Genomic DNA, 20,972 nt, shown 5'->3' with positions numbered 1-20,972 from the left:
CCCTGTGGGCTCCAAATCACCCTCTCCCTCCCAAGATACTAGCCGTCGGCCTTAGGGTCCACTTTACTTCCAGATGATCTCATTTTTAATCACATCGGCAAAGATCCCATTTCTAAATAGTCACATTCACAGGTACAAGGGTTGGAAGTTGGACATATATTTTTGAGGGACACCATCCTTCCCAGTGCAGGAGTGTTCTTTCTCTAAATTCTGAAATGATTTATGTAAGTTTGGCATAATCTACTCCTTCAGTGTTTGGTAAAACTTGGCAGCAGAAACTTTTGGGGGCAGGACTTTTTCTTTGTGACAAGATTTTAAAATACTAATTAAATTTCCTTCCAGGTTTGAAGACTATTCAGGTTTGTACCTTCTTCCTGAGTGAGTCTGGTGTCTGGCAAATGTCCATATGTTCATCTAACCTCTCAAGTTCATTGGCATAAAGTTGTTTATATTTTTCTTCTTTTTATATATGGAACATCTGTAGCTATATTCTTAGTTCCTAATACTGTTTATTTGTGCATTTTGTCTTTTTTCCTTAACCAGTGTTCCCAGACATTTGATTTTATTAGTTTTCTAAAAAAATTAATTTTGGCATTTTTTATTTCTTCCTAGTATATTTTTTTTTCGTTCACTAATTTCTACTCATACGTTTATTATTCACTTCTACTGTTTTTGAGCTTCCTCATTTCTAACTTCTTAAGCTGGAGGCTTAGCTGATTTTCAGTCTTCTTTTCTAATATAAATATGTATGGCAATGCATACTCTTCTTATAAAAGTGGCATTTTAACTACATTCTCAAGTTTCGGTATGTAATTTTTAATATCTTATTTACCTTCCCTCTGGTACTGGCTCAACTGGTTAAATACCCAACTCTTGGTGTCGGCTCAGGTCATGATCTCAGGGTTATGAGATTGAGCCCCACCATCGGCTCTGCATTGTGCGTGGAGTCTGTCTGAGATTCTCTCTCCCTCTCCTTCTGCCCCTCCCTCCTGGCTCATGTGTGCGTGCTCTTTCTCTCTCTTTCTCAAATAAATCAACCTTTACCTTCCCTTTGGTACTGTTCTCTGATCCAGGAATGATTTAAAAATGAGTGGTATGATTTCCAAACACACGGGGCTTTTCTACTTGCCTTTTTAATATTGATTTTACTGTAGTCAGAAACCACAGTCTGCATTATCCCAGTCTTTACAATGTGTTGAATTTGCCTAGGGCGGCATCGTGCAATTGTGGCACGTTTGCATCTGAGAAAACGGTCTGCTCTGCAGCTCCTGACTTCAGTGTCCGTGAGAGGGCTGTGAGATCATCTGTGTGGCTGCCACCTCTCTTGTCCTTACAGAATGTCTTTGAGTTTTGTTGATTTACTAATTACTAAGAAAGATACTGTGGGGTGCCTGAGTGGCTCAGTTGGTTAAGCGACTGCCTTCGGCTCAGGTCATGATCCTGGAGTCCCGGGATCGAGTCCCGCATTGGGCTCCCTGCTCAGCAGGGAGTCTGCTTCTCCCTCTGACCCTCCTCCCTCTCATGCTCTCTGTTTCTCATTCTCTCTCTCGCAAATAAATAAAATCTTAAAAAAAAAAAAAATTAAAAAAAAAAGAAAGATACTGTGAATTTACTCAGTTATAAAATTTAAAAATTTTAGGGGCGCCTGGGTGGCTCAGTCAGTTAAGCGTCCAACTCTTGATTTCAGCTCAGGTCATGATCTCAGGGTCGTGAGATCGAGCTCTGCGGTGAGGCTGCTTAGGAGTCTTTCTCTCCCTTTCCCTCTCCCTCTGTCCCTCCCCTCCCCTGCTCATGCACATTCTCTCAAAAAAAATTTTTTTTTAATTTTGCATCTAGGAACTTCTAAAGTGAGTTGAACCTTTATCATTATACATTAGCCTATCTCTAGGAATGATTTCCCCTTAGTGACTATTTTATTTGATATAAATTATCTACTCCAACTTTCCTTTTGGTTTGTATTTGCTCACATTTTTTTTCCATGCTTTTATTTTTCAACATTGCTCTGTCCTCTCCATCCTTATATTTAGATTCATCTATTGAAAATAACCTATAACTGGATTTTTTAAATCAATTATGATAATCTCTTACTATAATTACAGATATATTTGGATTTATACCACCTTATTTTTTAATTTGTATTTTTCTTCTTTTCTATGTTTTTCTCTTTGTATCCACCTTTTTTTGGATGGTTTTTTCATTACATTTTCTTACCATCTATTTTGGAAATTATACCCTAAGCTTCAATTTTTAGTATTCATGTTAGAAATTCTACAAGGCAGATTTCACCTGTTAGAGCCTAAAAGCAATGTATTTCTTTTGCTCTTCCACAACAATACAAGACCTGAAAAACACTGAAATACAAGCATGCCTCTCTCAATTTACAAGCTATTATTACCGTCACATATTTTTGTGCTCTGCCATTTTGTTTTTCCCCACAAATCAAAATGATTTATATAATCAATGTTCAGACTTATCCACATATTTACATTTTCCTTACTCATCCTTTCTTCTGGCATCTCAAACCTTCCTTTGTCATCGTTCTCCTTCAGCCTTCAAGTACAGGGTAAGGATATCCTTTAGACAGGGTATTGATAGAAAAATCATTTTCTTTTTCAAGTTCTTCTAAAAATACCTTTATTCCATCCTCATTTCTGAAAGCTACTTCAAGGGACTGTAATTCTAGACTGAAAAGAATTCCTTCAGTAGCTGAAGCACACCTGACAAGGGTATCCAATCCACCATATGATGCTGGCAATGCAAGTCTCTAATCGGCTGCAACAATTAGTGTACAGATGGATTAATTTACAGGTTATAGTAAACAAAGCTGCGTATTTTCTAAATCAGCAAGACAAGGAAAAGCTACAAGGACTTCTTAAGTTCTCGACAACATGTGGATCTTACCCTATCTTCACTTTGGTAGAAGGACACAGAAAAATGGAAAGAATCTGAGAATTTTAAAAAACAGGAATCACCATTTTAGCATACTTACCATGCTGCTTGGATTTCTTTTTCTTTTTCTTTTTCTTCTTCTGTTTTGGTTTGTAATGGTCTTTGTCTTTCTTCTCTTTTCTTTCCTTATCCTTCTCTTTTCTCTTACCTAAATGACACAAGTGACAAAGTTAGCCATCATGACCAATCCTGAGTTGTTGTTCTGTGGTTAACCTAAAAGCAGCATTTATGTTTTAATCAGCTATTCCAGTCACCTGCCCAGTGGATGGATTCAATTAAACTGTTCCTGTCATGAGTCTGGAACTCCTGATTAGCTTATTGGGCTCTAAGAGGGGGTCTTCATTAGCAGTGTTGAGAAATCCCAACTCCTGACACCTTGAAGTTAACACAGACAGTAGTTAAAATCTTAAATGAGTAATATACTCAGTTCCCTGATGTGGCAAGAAATAAACTCCATAATTTAAGAAAGACCTGACTGAAAAGACTCAGTATTTCCACAGAGAATTTAATGAGAAAATATATTAGATTTAAAAAAAGAACTTAATGAATTTTTTTCTTTGGAAAAATTAAATCAATCCATAAATAATTCCTTCAGTCTTCCAATACTTCCCAGTGTGTACAACAATGCAAAGCAAAAAACTTATTTCATTAAACTGATTTTTCCCCAAATTTTAAAATACCCTTTTTTCTCCCAATATGTACTTTAAAGAAAATGAATGGATGTTAAAGCAGTGTCCCAGGGTACTTTACTTAAAATTGGTTCATCACATATACTCAACTATTGCTCCAACTCAGAATGATGTAGCCTACAATATGTCAAACATATTTAAACAACTTCAGGGACCCAAGCTCCAGTGAGCTAATCTACAGACTATTTAAGACTATCATCAATTATTGCAAAACTTTTCGTCATTATAGCACAGAAGACAGAAAAAAAAAAAAAGCAGAAAACTCAGTAACTTTTTTATAAAGTCAAAGAAGAAAGTCTGGAAAAAAAAAATGACTATTTTAATTCATCATCCATTCCCTAAGTCTCAACAATATTAAATGGTGGCTTATTTTTAAATAGCCGTAACTGTAAAGATGTTCAAAAACACAAAATTCTCAGTGAAAGCCTTAGACTCCCTTGAACCAAAAAAATACACATAAGATATGTGTTTAAGAAATCATGTATCTGGAGCTGAATAACACTAATAAATACTAAAACAGATGATCACTTACACCTAAAGGAGCACTAACAGGTAAAAAGTAAGGGACAGACTATGTCCTCCCACTGCCAAGCCAATAGTCTTTTGCTTAAAGATTACTTTCTGTTCATACCAAATGCTGTTGAGCTTTTTTCTTCCAATTTCACTTTTTTTTCTGTTTTCGATAGTCCTGCAGATTTAGGGGGGAAAATAGGTAAGTTTAGTCAGAAAAGGTTTAAAACTATGGGACAATGTTTTACATTACAAGTGCTCACAAAACCCTACTTAAGACGCTTTTCTCCTAAAGGTCTACATATTTTATTTCCTGAACTAGTGACAAAGAAGTGGGATTTCTTATTTCAAAAGACTGATAAATTAAGAATGATTTTTGTTCCTTCAGACTACCCACATTAAAATCCTGGTTCCACCAGTTAATAGCTGTTTGGCCTTGAACAAATCACTTAATCTCTCTGTGCTTCAGTTTCCTTATCCGCCTAATAGCAATGACTCTCTACCTCACGTTATGAGTATTATGTGAGTCAAAACACATAAAATGTTTAGACCAGTGTCAGAGTAATAGTAAGTGCTTTTTTTCACTTTCTCCTCTGTGGTGTGGTAATAATTGAAGACTACACCATTTCTAGAAATAGCATAAACACGGGTCCAAACATTTAAAAAGTTAGATAAATGTACTGGGCAATCCATAAGAATCTATTCTGGCACCACAGCCTTGGGCAATCCAGATGCTGAAATGCACCCCAGTGGTAGGTCCGATGTAATGTGTCCGCTTCTGTGACAACGTGAATGCTATTCAGGTCATCCATATGAAATATTAAACTTCATATTAAAGTATATTGGTTTTCAACAATGTGCATGTAATTTTTAAACTAATACTTAATTTCTGTTGCCTAAAATAAACTTGTACCTTTGAACTCCATCATAAATGTGTTGTTAGGTAATGATAAAAGCCAAAATATAATTATTTTACAAATCATTTTTGGTCTTTGTCTAAATGTAAAATACAAAAGCTCATTTACACATTAAAAATATACACCTTCATGACATTTGGCTACTATTATAGTCCAAAATATATTTTTAAACCAGTACACCTCAGTAATGGTGTAGCTGACACACATACATTTAACCAAGCTTCTCAACTCACATTCAACCATTTCCAATGCTAATATCTTATGTGTATCTAAGGTTAATCTAAGAAAAATATTACAACGCATTTAAAATACAATTTGTCTATCATGCTTTAATACAGCCACTCACAAGGTTTGTTAACTTTTAAGTCACTCCAATACAGAATATTTTATATAATTTAGCTTAATAAAAATATAAAAATACCACTCAACTTGAATTAAATGTTAATAAGGCTCTAATAAGTTAAGTTTCAAATTAAGTAAGAATATTGATAGTCTTTGACAAAAAAAATCTCTCACATACAAAATGAAAGGAACATCAGCATTAAGAGAAATATAATTAAATAATTAACTTAAATTTCCATATTATCAAGACTAATGCAACACTTCCTTTATTTTTTTATTTCTATTTCTTTTTGAAAGATTTTATTTATTTGTCAGAGAGAGAGAGAGAGAGAGAGCACAAGCAGGGGGAGTGGCAGGCAGAGGGAGAAGCAGGCTTCCCGCTGAGCAGGGAGCCTGACTCTGGGCTTGATTCCAGGACCCCAGGACTGTGACCTAAGCTGAAGGCAGACGCTTAACCGACTGAGCCACCCAGGCATCCCACAACACTTCCTTTAATAGTTACTATTTATTAACTACTAATTACATCGTGAAAATTCCACGTTTGATGCGTTTTTCCTGAAAATAATGAGGCACTTACCAGAGGAACAATGAGAAAGGGGCTTCTGAGTCCAAAGTGGTAGCAGACATGCTCAGAAGCAGCCCTTGATTGTGATTATTGCCTTGCAGATCCCCAACCCTATGGAGCATGGAATCCAAGGTGATTCAAAGGAAAACTGCCTTACTGGGCTGCCTCCACTCACTGGACCCTGTGGGATCCCTCAGGTACTTGGAGGACAAATAAAACGTCTATGAACTGCTCACTGCTCCAGAACACAGGTCAGTGCAGAACAGAGATAATCACTCCCAGAGTGCTTTCAGAAAGGACTAGGTCTAGATACAGTTTTCACGTGTTCCAGTGGTCCCCAAACCTTTTGATTTCTTGACTGATAAATTTCAGAAGTAAAACTGAGGGACTGACAAAGGGTTGTCAACATTTTATATAAGGATATTAAAATAAATATTCATCACTGCAATAATGACAGGACTTCTAAAAACATACCTAAATAGAAAAATAAAATAGACCTATTCGAGAATTCAACAAGAGAAAAAACTTAGTTTTATAAGAAGTTCACTACCTTATGCTTATTTCACCATGTGCTGGAATTTGGGAGCCAAAGAATGAGGATATCAGTTTATTGAATAGTGATTTTTAAACTAAATTTTATCAACAGAACACTTTCTTCAAACAAAATATTACAGGATAGTCCAATACATAATACAAAAACCAAAAAAAAAAGAACAATAAAAACAAACAGAGCTATGTAAAGAGAGAGAGGTCTCTGCACAGCATCTGCTTGCACACAACATAAAACCCAGCAATGCAGGGGATTTCTCAAGCCCCTTCCAGTATGTTAATTATCTGTAATTCCTCTGGCTAAAAACAAGGCTATTCCCTGAGACTCTCCATGGAAACCCCAGGCTCTGTAGGAGCCATGAACATTTGGTGTGGGGGTGGAAGTAGATTACGGAGTCCCTGGTTGTAGTTTTGTTTTGTACAATTCTGGGAAAAAAAAAAAAAATGAAAAACACGTAAAAAGGCTTTTAAAAAGTAAATGCAAAGTTGAGGTAAGACACTGGACTAAAACCTATCTATTTAAAGTGCTAGCACATGGGGCGCCTGGGTGGCTCAGTCGTTAAGCATCTGCCTTTGGCTCAGGTCATGATCCCAGGGTCCTGGGATTGAGCCCCGCATCGGGCTCCCTGCTCCGCGGGAAGCCTGCTTCTCCCTCTCCCACTCCCCCTGCTTGTGTTTCCTCTCTCGCTGTCTCTCTGTCAAATATATAAATAAAATCTTTAAAAAAATAAAATTAAATAAATAAATAAAATTAAGTGCTAGCACAGTGCCACAGCCCAGGCAAGCAGTCCACAAGTCAGAGCTTCTGTGATTATTACTGGCTCACCCTTTCCTACACTGAGCTTCCTTATCTTTTAACTCCTTAAAGAGGTAAGAGCAATTCGGTGTTTGTTACACATACATTCAGCAGATAAATGAGCAAATGAGCTAACATTTCTAGATAGTACCAAAACTAAGGTTCTATCCTCACTTAAAACTGCTTGGCTCTGTTAGATAAAGCACTCTAATAATAAAATGAAAACAAAGGCATCAATTTTTACAAGGGTACCAATGATTTCTTTGGGGAATGGGGGCAGCAATAGTATTCTTCACCTCGATTACCATCATGTTGGCATGGTTCCCAGTAAAAGAATGTAGAAGGATTAGTGCGAGCTCGTTATCTCTACAATTAAAAATAAAATTTTAACCTGTTAAAGAACAGGTGTATATGATAATTTGCATAATCTCAATCCTTTACCACGATTTTTAAACTCAGCAATGTGCACATCTCTTCCACACTCACAAAAATGAAAATCTAAGTCTGCTAAACTATTTTACAGCTCATGACCAACATCCTCATCATTCTAAACACCCCAAGAGTTTCAATTTGACAAAATAGCCCAGAAAATATCTTTGATACAAGTTTGGATAAATAACGCTTTCTACAGATGTTTTAAAATTCAAAGGTAACAAAATTTACTTTTATAATGAAGACGGAAACCCACCAACCAGCAAAGCAAACACACATGTATTATAGAAAAAAAAAGAAACAAAAACAAAACCACCTGGTACTTTGTACATGAGTACAGAGTCCTTAGGAAGCAGAAAGAAGTCCAACAAAGACTGCAAAGCAGTTGAGAAAAGGTAGATAACAAAAATGTTAGGAGAAAAAAGCATGCAAACCACTCAGAATTTCAATGCAAGTCAGAGAGACTCACAAAGTTTTAATAAAAAGGTGTCCAATTAGAATATGACCTGAATTCCATTGCTTTCTCCAAAAATAAAAAATTAAAAGGGGTAATAGAAATAAATTAGAATCCCCATCACGCCACATTCAAACACTGTGACTGTGTTCAACCCTCTAATAAACGGACTTTCAGTAATTAACATTTAAGCCATGCATTTCCTTGATTTAAGCAATTAAAAGTTGCCAGTCGTCATCACATGCAGAGGATCCTCACTCTTCAGCACATCGACAAATTCATCATTTTACAAATCTAAACTCTCTACCATTCACTTTTCCAGAAAACTGTCTTACTACTGTGACTTTATCAAAGTTATTTCCAAGACTTAGAAACAAAAAGAATATTGTGCCTTCTCTCTCCCCAAAAACATTTTAACTATTATGAGAAACAAGAACCACGCCCCAGTCATAACGAGCAGTATGTCCATAAATATGGTAGAAATTCTGAAAAAAGACTAGGCTAATACTCTGATCAGGAGCAAAATCATTTCTATCAGAATTTCCATTCTGTATGCAATCACTACTTGGACATTTCAGGATATACAATCTAACATCACTCTTAGTTATTATATAGCTGCTTATACTGGTCTATGTTTCAGTGACATTACTATTAGAATATATACATATTTACTTATATATATATTTAAAAAGAATACAATATTTTTACAATATACAAAATACAATATATTTAAAGAAAATGCAAATATTTTCAAATGCACATCTAAAAATAATTTTCCCAAAAGATACAAATCATTATAACTTTTAACATATTTTTCATATAACCAGTACCACAAAAAACTACAGATTATTAAAGAGCTGGAGAAGACCTTCATCAGGAAAAATATCTCGAAAAGTCAATGGTAATTCAGAAATTTTGTAGGGAAAGGGAAAAGAAAAAATTAACTACCCTACGGATAGAAGGGGTTTGGAAAAGGAGTCAAAGACAATGGATCAGATTTGGGAAATGACAAATGTTTCAAAACCTATAAATCTTCAGATTTGGGCACTGATTTTTTTTTTTTTTAAACAAAATATAGAAACAAAGTAACTTTAATCTTTACTGGTAAAAATCTAACTGTGGAAAACTGAGTAATATATTTTTACTCTGAAAGACGGTAAAGGCAGTAATCTAAAAAGTAAGTTACTTCATTTTATTTTAGTATGTGCCACCACTGGAAAAGAGCAAGCTCTATTTTACACTTCATCTGATGAGTTGGTAAATAAAGTGACTCTAGGGAAGGTGCTATTAAAACAATCACTCCTAATGTTCTAGGCTGCAGATCAAGAAACAGTCTTACATTTTTCTTCATTTCTGGCTCAATTCAGACTTCTCTCATCCATCTAACTCCAAATTAGTAATTTACTAGAAGAACATTTGAAATTAGTATTTGCCTTTTTTATAAATCATGTATACTCTTTGGTTGAGGTTAAAATTCTATAAAACTTCCAAATAAAACAATGTAACCTTATCATATGTTACAGTATCAAAATCATCCACCAGCCAAATGTGTTATTGGCTAATGTTACACATTAGACTCCCAAAATAACAGTATAACAAATGACATTTAAATTTGGGAGATTCTGACAGCAAATGTGGGAGTACATTTAAGGTATACAGTTAAAAGTCAAGCCATGTGTTTCTTAAATACTACATTCTATTAAATCCTTAAACCAAAGTTCTGATCCCATTAAGTATTTTCTGGCTTCAAAACCAAGAACTCCTGTAATTATTTTTAGCTCTAACAATTCCTATTTTTAGTTGAAATAGGATATAAGAAAGAAGCAAGGAGAAGGAACTCTGATTAAAGTGACAAAACAGGAAGTCAGTCCAGGGAAAGTGATGGTAAATGGTCTCCCAAAAGAACTTTTGACAGAGAAACCCTATCTCCCATAGAGGTTACATAAAAGTATCTCTAAAGAGGAATTACATATTAAAATAATGTAATTAAACATCAAAATGTCTACACCCTCTAACTGCAAGCCTAGCTACTTGTAAAATGAATCTTTTTTACCTGATGCTGTTGGAGCTCCTCTTCCATCAGCTATTGCTTTGGAAGAAGGATTTGTAAGCATCGGTGTGTCTTCCTTTTCTGCCCTGGGACATTCATTATGGTAAGCGGGATCTGAGGCTAGCGGTGCTGAAACTTCTGAACCACGACTTAAGTCAAGAGGGAGACAGGGTCCCAGCTTCTCAAGTGACAAATGTGCAACATCAGGCACTATACAAAATAAAGAATGTAATCGAATATTAACACAGATAAACTGGCTCCGTTAATACCAATGTGGATTAAAATGTTATCTACGTTAAACAGTGCCTGGCACAACAGAACGCACTCAATAAATATCTGTCGAGTAAACCAAGTGCTTATAAATCCAAAAGATGTAAGAAGGAAAAAGAAGAAAATTCTTAATGTTTTCAAAATCTTTATCTCTTTTATGTTTGGTTCTATAGGAAATCAATATACATTACCCTCTGATACTGAAGACTCTTGCTGATTTTGAGAACTGATGGAGAATACTTTCCCATCAGTGGCTGGAGAGGGAGGAGAAACCTTTTCTACGGAATCATCAGGCATGGGCAAGGTGGCTAAGCGCTGAGATCTTCTTCTCCGCTCACTATGCTTGAAAGGTCTAGGGGGGTTCACAGGCTGTGGAGAACCTAGAAAAAGATCTTCAATGTTCACGAAGCAGACACATGCCAGGATCATCTTATAATATTTAAGGAGATAAATGGGAAAAATGATTCAAATTCTGCCCTCTGATGTTGTAAGGTATCCACAAGGAACAGCATGTTCCAAAAGTAATCATAGGCAAAAACTGTGCCCTCATTCACAAAAAGTTAAATCAAAACTTCTAAAATCTAAAGCCTACTAGAACCAAAAGAAAAAAACATGGAACATTGATTTCAGGTAGTTTCCCAAGTGACAGACTACAGTTAATTCTCTAATTGCAGATCATTGTGTTAGTTGTTATTTTTCCTTTGGGAAAATAGTCTCTGTACAGCTGAGATTTTTTAAAAATTAAAAATATATATATATATTCCTTTTGCTACATTACAAATCTAGAAACTCGAAGGGAAAAAAAGGCAGGGGGCATAGGTGACAAAAATCTGACATGCATTGTAGAGTTAGTGCTTCACTTGCCAAAATAAAACTAACGTAAGTAAGTTTATCCCACCCTCATTCCCACAAATGGATTTTTATAAACATAAGTTTGGGCCTGATTCATTAAAAAAAATTGAACACAAACAACTTTAAGTACTTACAGGCAAATAATGAGGACTTTAAAAGAACAGAACACTATTCTTGTCCTCATTTTTTTTTTTTTTAATAACCAACTTGGTAGGTCAATTAAACATCTTCTAGCTATGTAACACAAAAGTTTGGAAATTTCTGGGTTTTTTTAACCTTTAGTTTTCTTCTTTCTACGTGGCATGTAAACATGTTAGAAGAATTTAGAATAGGCAGATTACACAGGCCAATACACTCATGTTATCTTAACTTAGAAGGAGGAAATATGAGTGGTCTAGAGAGGTTGATGCTTTAGGTATTTAAAAGTAATTTTACAAAAATCAAAACAAAAAAAGACATGGTGATAATTGAAAAAATGAAAGAATAAAATTCAATTGCTGTAACACTGTGGCTATAATACCAAAATACAAAACAATTTCAAAATAAAATACTTATCAATGTCACATGACATTGTGGTGACTACTAATGACATCATTTCATGATAAATGCCAAAATGAAATGAAGCTTTATGAGGAAACAACTGAGCTCTTCTGTTCCCATTCTTTCTACCCACTTATTAAAAAGAACAAAACCAAACCAAGAAAAGTACCAAAGCCTGCTCAAAAATTCAAAAATATGGTTTGGTAGAAAATATGGCAACTGAATGGAAGAAGAGGTGACTATATCTGACTGCTAAAAGTCTTCTCAATGCCAACATTTTTCATTGTGGAAGATATGATATGGAAGAGTTCGTAAGAAAATGTGTCACATTCATTTACTAGTCAGGATACTAATTCACTTGATGTATAAATTGCCAAAGGGAAGTATCTCTTTATCCAGCGCCTTCCCATGTAACGGTTTTTCATATGTCTCTAACTTAGAATACTAAACTAACAGGAGAAACACAGGGTCATCTTCTTTTATATATCCAGACCCATGATGGAAGGCTATTTTATAAAGACTAATAATAAGTTAACTACCCTGAAATTAGTGGTATTGAAACAGTAAAATCTTTAAAAATAAGATCAAGGAAGCATTCTTCCTCCTTTGTTAGTAAAAATAAATTGAAATTTGTACTCCAAATCCCAGAACAAGAATGAATAAAATGTACTGCAGGGGGATACAGACAAATGGGGACAGTAACTAGATCTATCCATAAGAATAGTCTTAGGAGTTGAGGAAAAAATATCCAGTGTGAGTCTTTCTCTCTGTTTTGTTTTGGTTTGGTTTTTTGTAATGAATCAGGCCTCTCATTGTGCTTGGATTATTATTATTGAGGATAGCCAAACTACAGTTAAAGAGTTTGCGTTATTAAATGGTAAGGTTTCTCAACCAGTACAGTCTCTGTACAATAAATCAGTCAGAAATGTATATGCTTTTTGCCCCTGAAATAGTTTTAAGCCTTCCCTATCATATCCACTTAAGTTTGAATTTGTAAAAAGCAACTTCATAAAAATACAATATAACTACAATCAAACTGTTTTTAATGTATCTTATAGGATAAGTAACTATTTTTTAAAAATCTGTGCTCACTAGTTTTATTTATCACTGAAGAAGAAAGCTGAGATACAAGCGTCAAATCCTCGACTTGTATTAATTCTGGGGAAAGTGGTGATTTAGGGGGTTTTATACACCCAGAAGAATCTCCAGATTCATGTTTGCATTTCTTGCTGCGAGCCTTCCCTGAAGACAAAGTTGAGGATAACAGTGCAGGTTTCTGAGTGTTGGCAGAACTGCTAATGTCAGCTTCATTTTTTTTCTGACTTTGAGGTTTAGGTGAAATCGCCTGAATAAATAATAAAAAATTGATATTTTTATTTTGGTTTCTTCATTTTTGTTCTTGTATTCTATTTTGATTGTTAAGCAACTTTAGTATCCAAAAACATTGTTAAGCAACATATAACATTTCTATTACAAATGAAAAACCAAAAAGAACCCCACAAATTATTAACTAAAAGTTGAATAGGCTATCTTTAAAGGGATGCTGTCAACTTTTAGTCTAAGTTTGACTATTTAAAAATATATTATTCCTAATATTCTCAGAATATAAAATTTTATCTTGATGGACAAAGATTTTCACAGTATTACACTGTGAAATAGATCTCATTTGAAACCATAATTACCAACTACACCTTAATAACAATTAGGTAAATAAAGAGTATCTTCATTTTTTAGGGCAGTAGAGGAATACATTTAAGCTTCTGACTTTTAGAAGTTTTCTTATAAAACAATCTCTTTTATCAAGTTGAATGCAGAGATCTAAGTAGACAGTTTCCCTTTAAAGAAAGATCTCAACAGGAAAACAATGACCAAATTAACGAAACATTATCTTTAACTCATTTTAGTGCTGAAAGCTAGAGTTTCATAAGCATAGTGCATCATGAAATCAAAGCCACCAGCAATACAGAGTTAAAAGACTAAAAAACAATACAAAACAAGCAACAACAACAACAAAAAAAACCAAGGAGTAAAACCAAGTGTAAGTTAAAAACATTGGATTTAAAAACAAAATACGTCGCATTCTTAGATGAGAATTTTTACCTTCCTCCTGCCAACTGATACTTTTAAAAAAAAATCAGAACTTTGTCAGTTCTTTCATAAAGGATATCTTTATTCATTTGGCAGTAAAATTTCCTACCTATGTAGAAATAGATGTGAATGTGTCCAAAGACAACAGAGAATAGCCACATTGGATGGATTTACAATCTATGGTGTGGGAATGCCTATGCTGTATCTCTTTCTGACACACGTATCTGAGAGCAAAAGAGGAGATACACTTTTTAAAAAAATCCATACTAAGATAGGCCTCTATAAAATAGAATCAAATTGCTAGCACTATGAACAACATGCTTGTCCCCAGGAAACCTTTTTACTTCCTGATCTTTTGTGAGGGGTGACCATCAGGTCAGCAGTCTGCAGTTCTGTGGAATATGAAAGATCATTGTCTGGGGACCAAACAGCCTTCTGCTCCCACTAAAATACAAGGCACTCAAATTTTGGTGTACAGTTGGTTTTAAGTAGGGCACCTCTGGATGCCCTACAGATGTGGCATGTCAGACATACCACATAAAAGGGCTGGTGTCAAGTGTCCCATTCATTCAGTTGTCATCATTTCTATTCTTGAATTTACTCATTACACATGTGTATAAGTGCAGATTAATCATTTGAAAAAGTACTCCATAAATGGAAAGGATTCCTAGACTTATCATAAAAGGTGTTGCCAGAAAAGTAATTAGAGCCATTACTTGTAAATAAACAATTTTATTGTTCATCTTCACATATGTGAGAGACATCACTACAGCATCCAGTACTCTCGAGTTACAAAGTTATAAAACAAGATTTTAAAACTTAAATTAGTATCTTGATAAGGTGCTTAACTTCTAAACAAGGACAAATTAACATTTTTAAAAACTTACTGAATTATGCATCTAATGCAGGTTTATCCAAAAGTAAATATAACATGACAATTCCCTAATACAATTAAATAAGCTATAATTAATATCTGAGAATTGGGGTTCAAAACCACACTTTGAATTTTTTAAAAGTGTAAATAAAGGAAATCCATTAGCACAGTAAGTTCTGGCTATAGGCCTGTTATCAATCTATGTCATGAGCGACATTATTTTACTCATTAAGACAACAGAGGTTAGTGACAATCAATACCTCTCCGTTAAGTCTGGAGTAGATACCAATACTCGTAATTGAGAGTTTTATAACTCGGCTTTTTAACTTTGAAGCAGGGCAAACAGCATAAAAATTAAGAGTTTGGTTACAAAACATTTTCACAATGATATCAATCTGAATGACAAAAAATGAGGGAACAGCACTTATGTTCCTTAAAAATCTAAAATAACTTACAAAGTTTTCAGTAATGATTATTGGTCTCTTTGTTACAAAACTGGCAAGGACTCTCAAAAATGTCTTACTTATGCAAATAGAAACAGCCGAGTTACTCAATTTTTCTTTTTTTTTAAACTCAATTTCAGAATGTTGTTGTCTGTACTTATCTCTGAAATGGGCACTGCCCTTTACGCTAACAGTAAGTAATTTTCACAATCACATTCACCGCAGCAGGATTGTGCATAATGAAAGATTGACATTGTAATGAATTTTCCAGAAACATTTTATTACCCAAGTCCCTGATTTATTGCATTCTGAGAATACCATAAACAGTGGTGAAAATACAAAATACTGTTTTATCTGGGACGTTGAATATAGTAATACAGAGTAAAAAAAAATCACTTAAAATTTGGTTGATATACTGACAGTAACGGCAAAGACTTAACCGCTTGATGATCACAGAAAATCAGAAGGCATGATTCGCTGACATATCAATTTAAAAGACCATTGGTTTAATACAACATTAATGGAGGCACCAAAACAATGCACTGTTATCAAATCAGGCCTAAAATAACCCTGAAAAACTCAATACAATATCAATTAAATTTGGACTATTTTTTAAAACGCATATAGAGAAGAGCAAAAGATACTCATTTTAAAGTCTTCTTTATTAGGCTACTAATAAAGAAAATTAAATTAATACAAAAAGGATATATTAAAACTACATTAAGGCTCAGATTTTAAAACAGGAGAACCAAGGAAATCCATTTATGGCTATTACTGTGTTCTTATAGTCTTACAGTGCCCAAGAAGTTAAGCCCTTAGAGAATGTAAAAGCATGCACAGTTCGTTATGTACAGGTACTGTGGGAATCTGAAGGTAGCCAAGGCAAAATCTAGCAACTGCAACCTTCGCTTTTAAATTCCTCTATTAGGTGGTTTAAAGACAGACCCTTCATAGTTTTGTAAAATTCTTTTTTTTTTGTAGTTATTAAAATATACATCCTAGCAAAAATGTATGGCTCATTGATCAATTCATAAAACACATAGTCAGTCTAACAACACCAACTGTTACAATATAAAAGAAACTTCTTACAAAAGAAGCTTTATTAGATGTCAAAAACCCTGTTTTAACTCACAAATTAAAAGTATTTGTGTAAGGGTCTTTTTGTAAGCTAGTTAAATGTGGTCCAGCTGGAAGCTTATACCCTGGGATGCCTGTCTCCGGGCCTTCAAGAAATGTCGGAGACAGAGGCTTTAATGCCAGTCTACTGAAAACAAACACTAACGAAGTCTGTAGTTTATCTGTATACCTGGGAGAAGGCAGAGTTAAAAATATATCATCCATTAATTAGCTTCCTATTCCCATATCTGATCACAAGGGCAATTTCAATTACGTGGATACTCTAGCTCCGTGAGCATTCCAGTTGGGGACCTTGAAAACAATCAAACGCTACCGTTTCATACCTGCTCCAGCATTGGAGCTGTTTCAGTGCAGTCTTCCTTTCTGTCAGCACCATCCACCCCAACAGCTTTGGATGCCAACAAACCTTGAGAAAAATTGTACAGAAATTGCTCATTAGAAAAATTAGTGACTTTCACTCTAACTTCCCCAAATTTTAGTAGCTGAAATCCCCCATCCTTCTTACTATATAGGAAGCAAACATTCTCAAAAGTTTACTTGTTCAAAATACAAACACCCTTAAGGGACTAAATCAGAACTTGAGAGATGCTTATACAATTAGTTTTCTGGAAAAATACTACTCCTAAAGATATCCTTAAAAAAAACACACTCATACACATTTAGTCTGTAAAAATTTTAAAGTCTATGGCTTAACATCTAGAAACCTAAGCTTACTTAAATACTCATAATATGGGCTTTGTCTGTACAACTGAAATATATAGAGTTAATACTAAGATCTGAGAAATCCTTCCAAGCATCTAGAATGTAAGATTTTGTTGTTGTTGTTGCTGTTAGCTTAAAAAAAAAAAAAAACTACTCCCAATTTTTAATTCCACTTGGAACCTTTGACCTAAGCTTTATGGGTTTATCCCTATACCTCACTGTACCTTATCTTCTTACAAAAGTGCCAAAAACACTGATGGGTCTGTTTTATGTTAACAGGAAAAAAGGGCAGACCCTTCCTACAGTTGAGCTTAGTAGTATAGCCTCATTCTACAAATGATGAAATAATTTAGGAATTCCAGTTTTCTCCAATGTGTATCACTAATTCTCAATTTTAGAAGACAAAATATTTCATCTGGAGTATATAAAATAACTTTGCAAGACATTAAAACTCTGCCTTAATTTATAAATTAAAGGCATTTACTTGGTCAAGATACTTTGCAAAGCACCTGACAGGTACCTTCAATGAAGCCAAACTTGTATAACAAGTATGTCTTTGCTGATGACCACTGGCACATAAAAGGTCACCAAAAATCACCTCTGTCATTTCAAAGTTGGTTACACAAAAACTCGGCTTCAAAGGAAGTAATTTTAACAATCAACGACCTAACAGTGAACTTACTACAGCAATTATACCATCCATATTACTGAAGCAGTCTACAGCAAACTTAATAGGAGGAAAAAGTGCCTGCAAATGCCACATAACATCAAGCTATCCACGTGGCGACATCTCTTGGCTTTTCAGATAACAATCTCACAGATGTTAAGTAATCTAACTATGATAAAATCATACCCTTAAAGTAGTATTAGAACCAAGTGGTAAAGATAGAAAAGGCTGAGTGTAAAACAATGATTTTGATACATTACTGGTTTTAAAAAGGATATTTGGTCTAGTTTGATATAACAATCTATATAGTTTGCTCACACAATATTAAGTATAGATTTAAATGGGGGAAAAACCCAATATAGAAATAATTTTACAAAAAGCTTACAAACCATAAATTCAATCCTAGTTATATTAACAGCACTTCTGAACATATTTTTAGATGACTGAAAGAGATATAGCATGGGATATTTCCTTAACATTTAAAACCACGTTCACTAGGTTTTTCTTCTCTAGCTAATATTTTTGAGAATCAATACTACTGAAATAAAAAGGAAAAGAGGTAATCAAGTTCTTTTGCAGGAAACTGAGTAGAGGTTCCACTTCTAAGGTTTACTCAAGCAGGACAAATATTTTGCTCTTCGGTCTATTAAATTTATCTTACTTTTGCTTCCTTTCATATAGATGACAGAAATACTTCTTAAATCCCATCAACGCACAGAAGAGATCTCAAATTACAAAATTAAAAATAAGGTACCACAAGCTTTAAAATAAACAAAATAATTCAGACATACTCGTGAATTTAAATTAGGGTATTACAGACCCAATTAATTAAAAGCAATTCCCACCTAATGGTTTGTGAATGAAAAATAAAGCTTTGTAATGTTCTTATAAAAAGTAATGGGGCATTTAATAAGAAACTACTCAAAATTAGATCAGAAAATACAATACGTGGCATCCTGAGAATTCAAATGCGTCCAGTACAATCGATAAAAGCTTTTCATACTTTATATACATGCTATCTTACAGAAGAGGTACCAAATACAAACAACAAAAGGAGACAAGATTAAAAAGCTTTGGAAAGTCGCTGCCTTAAGAGACTGTCCAAAATCTGTCTTCTTGGCCTGCGAACATGCTGGGGAGAAATGCAATATCCTGAGAAAATGAGAAGAGTTAAGTGAAAGAGATACAAATGAATTTTAGTTATCTGTAAATACTTATTATTTATCAATATATCACTAACAGGTCCTCCTCCAGAAGAATGTATCTGTAATTATCTTAACAGGATGCATTATGCAGTTTCAAGATTATTATGTAAGTATCAGGTAAAAGTAGAATATCAAATATTCATGAGTCACACCCACAAAGTCACAATTTCTCAATACTGTACTTCATCTACAAAATACATAGTTGTCTCTCTCTGCTAATAGGAATGAATAGAACGGAGGCCAGAGTACCCTGGAATGGCAAAGGGGAGGAAAGAAAAAGTAGTCAAATTTGTGCTCCACTTTTCAACCAGGGATTCCAAAACACAACGTTCTTGCTGGGAATAAGAATCAAATACTCTTGAAATTATCATCAGTAACATGTACTGGCTCATTCAAACCTCTGGGTTTTTTTTAATTATTTTTAAAATTCCTTAAGCTGCACACACATATCTAAGCTGGCTGAAATTCTAGAACTCCTAGAACTAGTAGAAACAGACCATGCACCAATTGCTGCTGTTTCTTCTTTTACTCCCTTGACAATCTGTATTTTAAAATCTACTCAAATTCGCTTGAAAAACTTCAAGCTACTTTGTCTCAAAGTATGGACTCTGGAATCGCTCTGTAAAATTGTCAATTCTAAATCAGCATGCGTAAAGTATATAACTATCAATAAGGTACATTACATAATGAAAAATAAGTCTCTGGAAGAACATACATAAGCTGTGCAACTATCATTTCAAGTATGTACTTACTTGGAAACTTCAAAAAAGCCATCTTATACCTACCATTCCCTAAAGAGAAATCAGGCTTTAGAATCTCTATAGGGTGTGTATATGAGGGAGGAAACAGAAGGAGAGTGAATATATCAATTAAATTTATCCAGTGGCTGGTCCACATATTTCCAGCTAGAATGGTTTCAAAAATAAATAAAATGGAGTATGGGGGAATACATCAGAGCAGGCTAAGATGCTGCCATGATCATAGCCCTATCCCTCTCAGTAGTAAAGAGGCAAAAAGACACATGTAAGTGAGCTTGATAAATTTAAAATACACCATAATTCTGTAACAAAATCACTATTTTATAGTAGTTCTCCTCTCTTTTTATGGTCTACAAATGAAATTTACTGCACAGAAACAAGCCTGAGTTTCAACCACTGAAGACAATCTTGTTAAGATCTATTCTCTTTTGGCATGATATAGTTGCAAGGTGAACACAGAAATACAGAAAGATGAACTATTAAAAGGATTATCATACATTCAAATCTTCTGAGGAAATAAAGGGAAAAATCATAATGACTTTACATCTGTAAAATCTTACATTTTTCTACTGCTGCCAAACTATCACTTGTTCTTTTGAGACTCCCAAGGGGATGTGAGGACAGAGTCCCTCCACACAAGGTGTAGGGTATTACTAAGCAACCAGTATTAGAATTTCCTTGAGGCACACGGTAAAATGGTTGTCCCCACTATTGTCTTTTCAAGGCCACAGGTAAATAATACGTTGCTGTGCACTGAGCTGTTTTCTTCTTTTATTTCTTTAAATGTTGGGCTTGAACTTCTCAGTAAGGCACCTGTGAGAACAGACTGCCTGAAACTAAAAGCAGATTATCCAGACTACAGGAAAACCCTTGAGGCTGGTAAGTTGGCAGTCACCCAGCGTCAGTGTCACTTTCATCTCCCTTGGTCTTGGCCCCTCCAGTAGCGCTCTTTCAGTCTTGTCTCACAGGGGCTAGAAGTGCTCTTCCTCTTCTGCCACAGTATGCAACCCTAGTTTCCACTCTGCTAGGGCCAAACCGAAGTCTTAAGCTGCCATCATAACAATCACCCGGGTAACAATTTGACTTTCTCCAAAGCTAACAGTTTCTAAGGAAAAGGTGCAATGGGTGAATTCATTTGAAATATTTCCTGTCCTAGGGCCAAAAATATCCTTTATCAGAAAAA

General features: G+C 34.7%; 1 protein-coding gene across 2 annotated transcripts in view; it reads right to left on the bottom strand.

The window, feature by feature from the left end:
• The window catches only part of PHF20L1 (PHD finger protein 20 like 1), a 77,544-nt gene that overhangs the window by 28,082 nt on the left and 28,490 nt on the right, over window positions 1–20,972 (bottom strand). For both annotated transcript variants that reach the window (XM_044914679.1, XM_044914680.1), the window contains 6 exons: window positions 16,781–16,863; window positions 13,008–13,260; window positions 10,715–10,903; window positions 10,257–10,463; window positions 4,270–4,326; window positions 2,990–3,097 (listed from right to left, as the gene is read on the bottom strand). In XM_044914679.1, the coding sequence (XP_044770614.1) occupies window positions 2,990–3,097; window positions 4,270–4,326; window positions 10,257–10,463; window positions 10,715–10,903; window positions 13,008–13,260; window positions 16,781–16,863 (897 nt within the window). The remainder of the gene's footprint in view (window positions 1–2,989; window positions 3,098–4,269; window positions 4,327–10,256; window positions 10,464–10,714; window positions 10,904–13,007; window positions 13,261–16,780; window positions 16,864–20,972) is intronic.

This window comes from Neomonachus schauinslandi, chromosome 4 (assembly GCF_002201575.2).
Source record: "Neomonachus schauinslandi chromosome 4, ASM220157v2, whole genome shotgun sequence".
Classification (NCBI taxonomy): Eukaryota; Metazoa; Chordata; class Mammalia; order Carnivora; family Phocidae; genus Neomonachus; species Neomonachus schauinslandi.
Note: the sequence above shows the minus strand (reverse complement) of the source record. Positions and strands in the feature narration are given on the sequence as shown.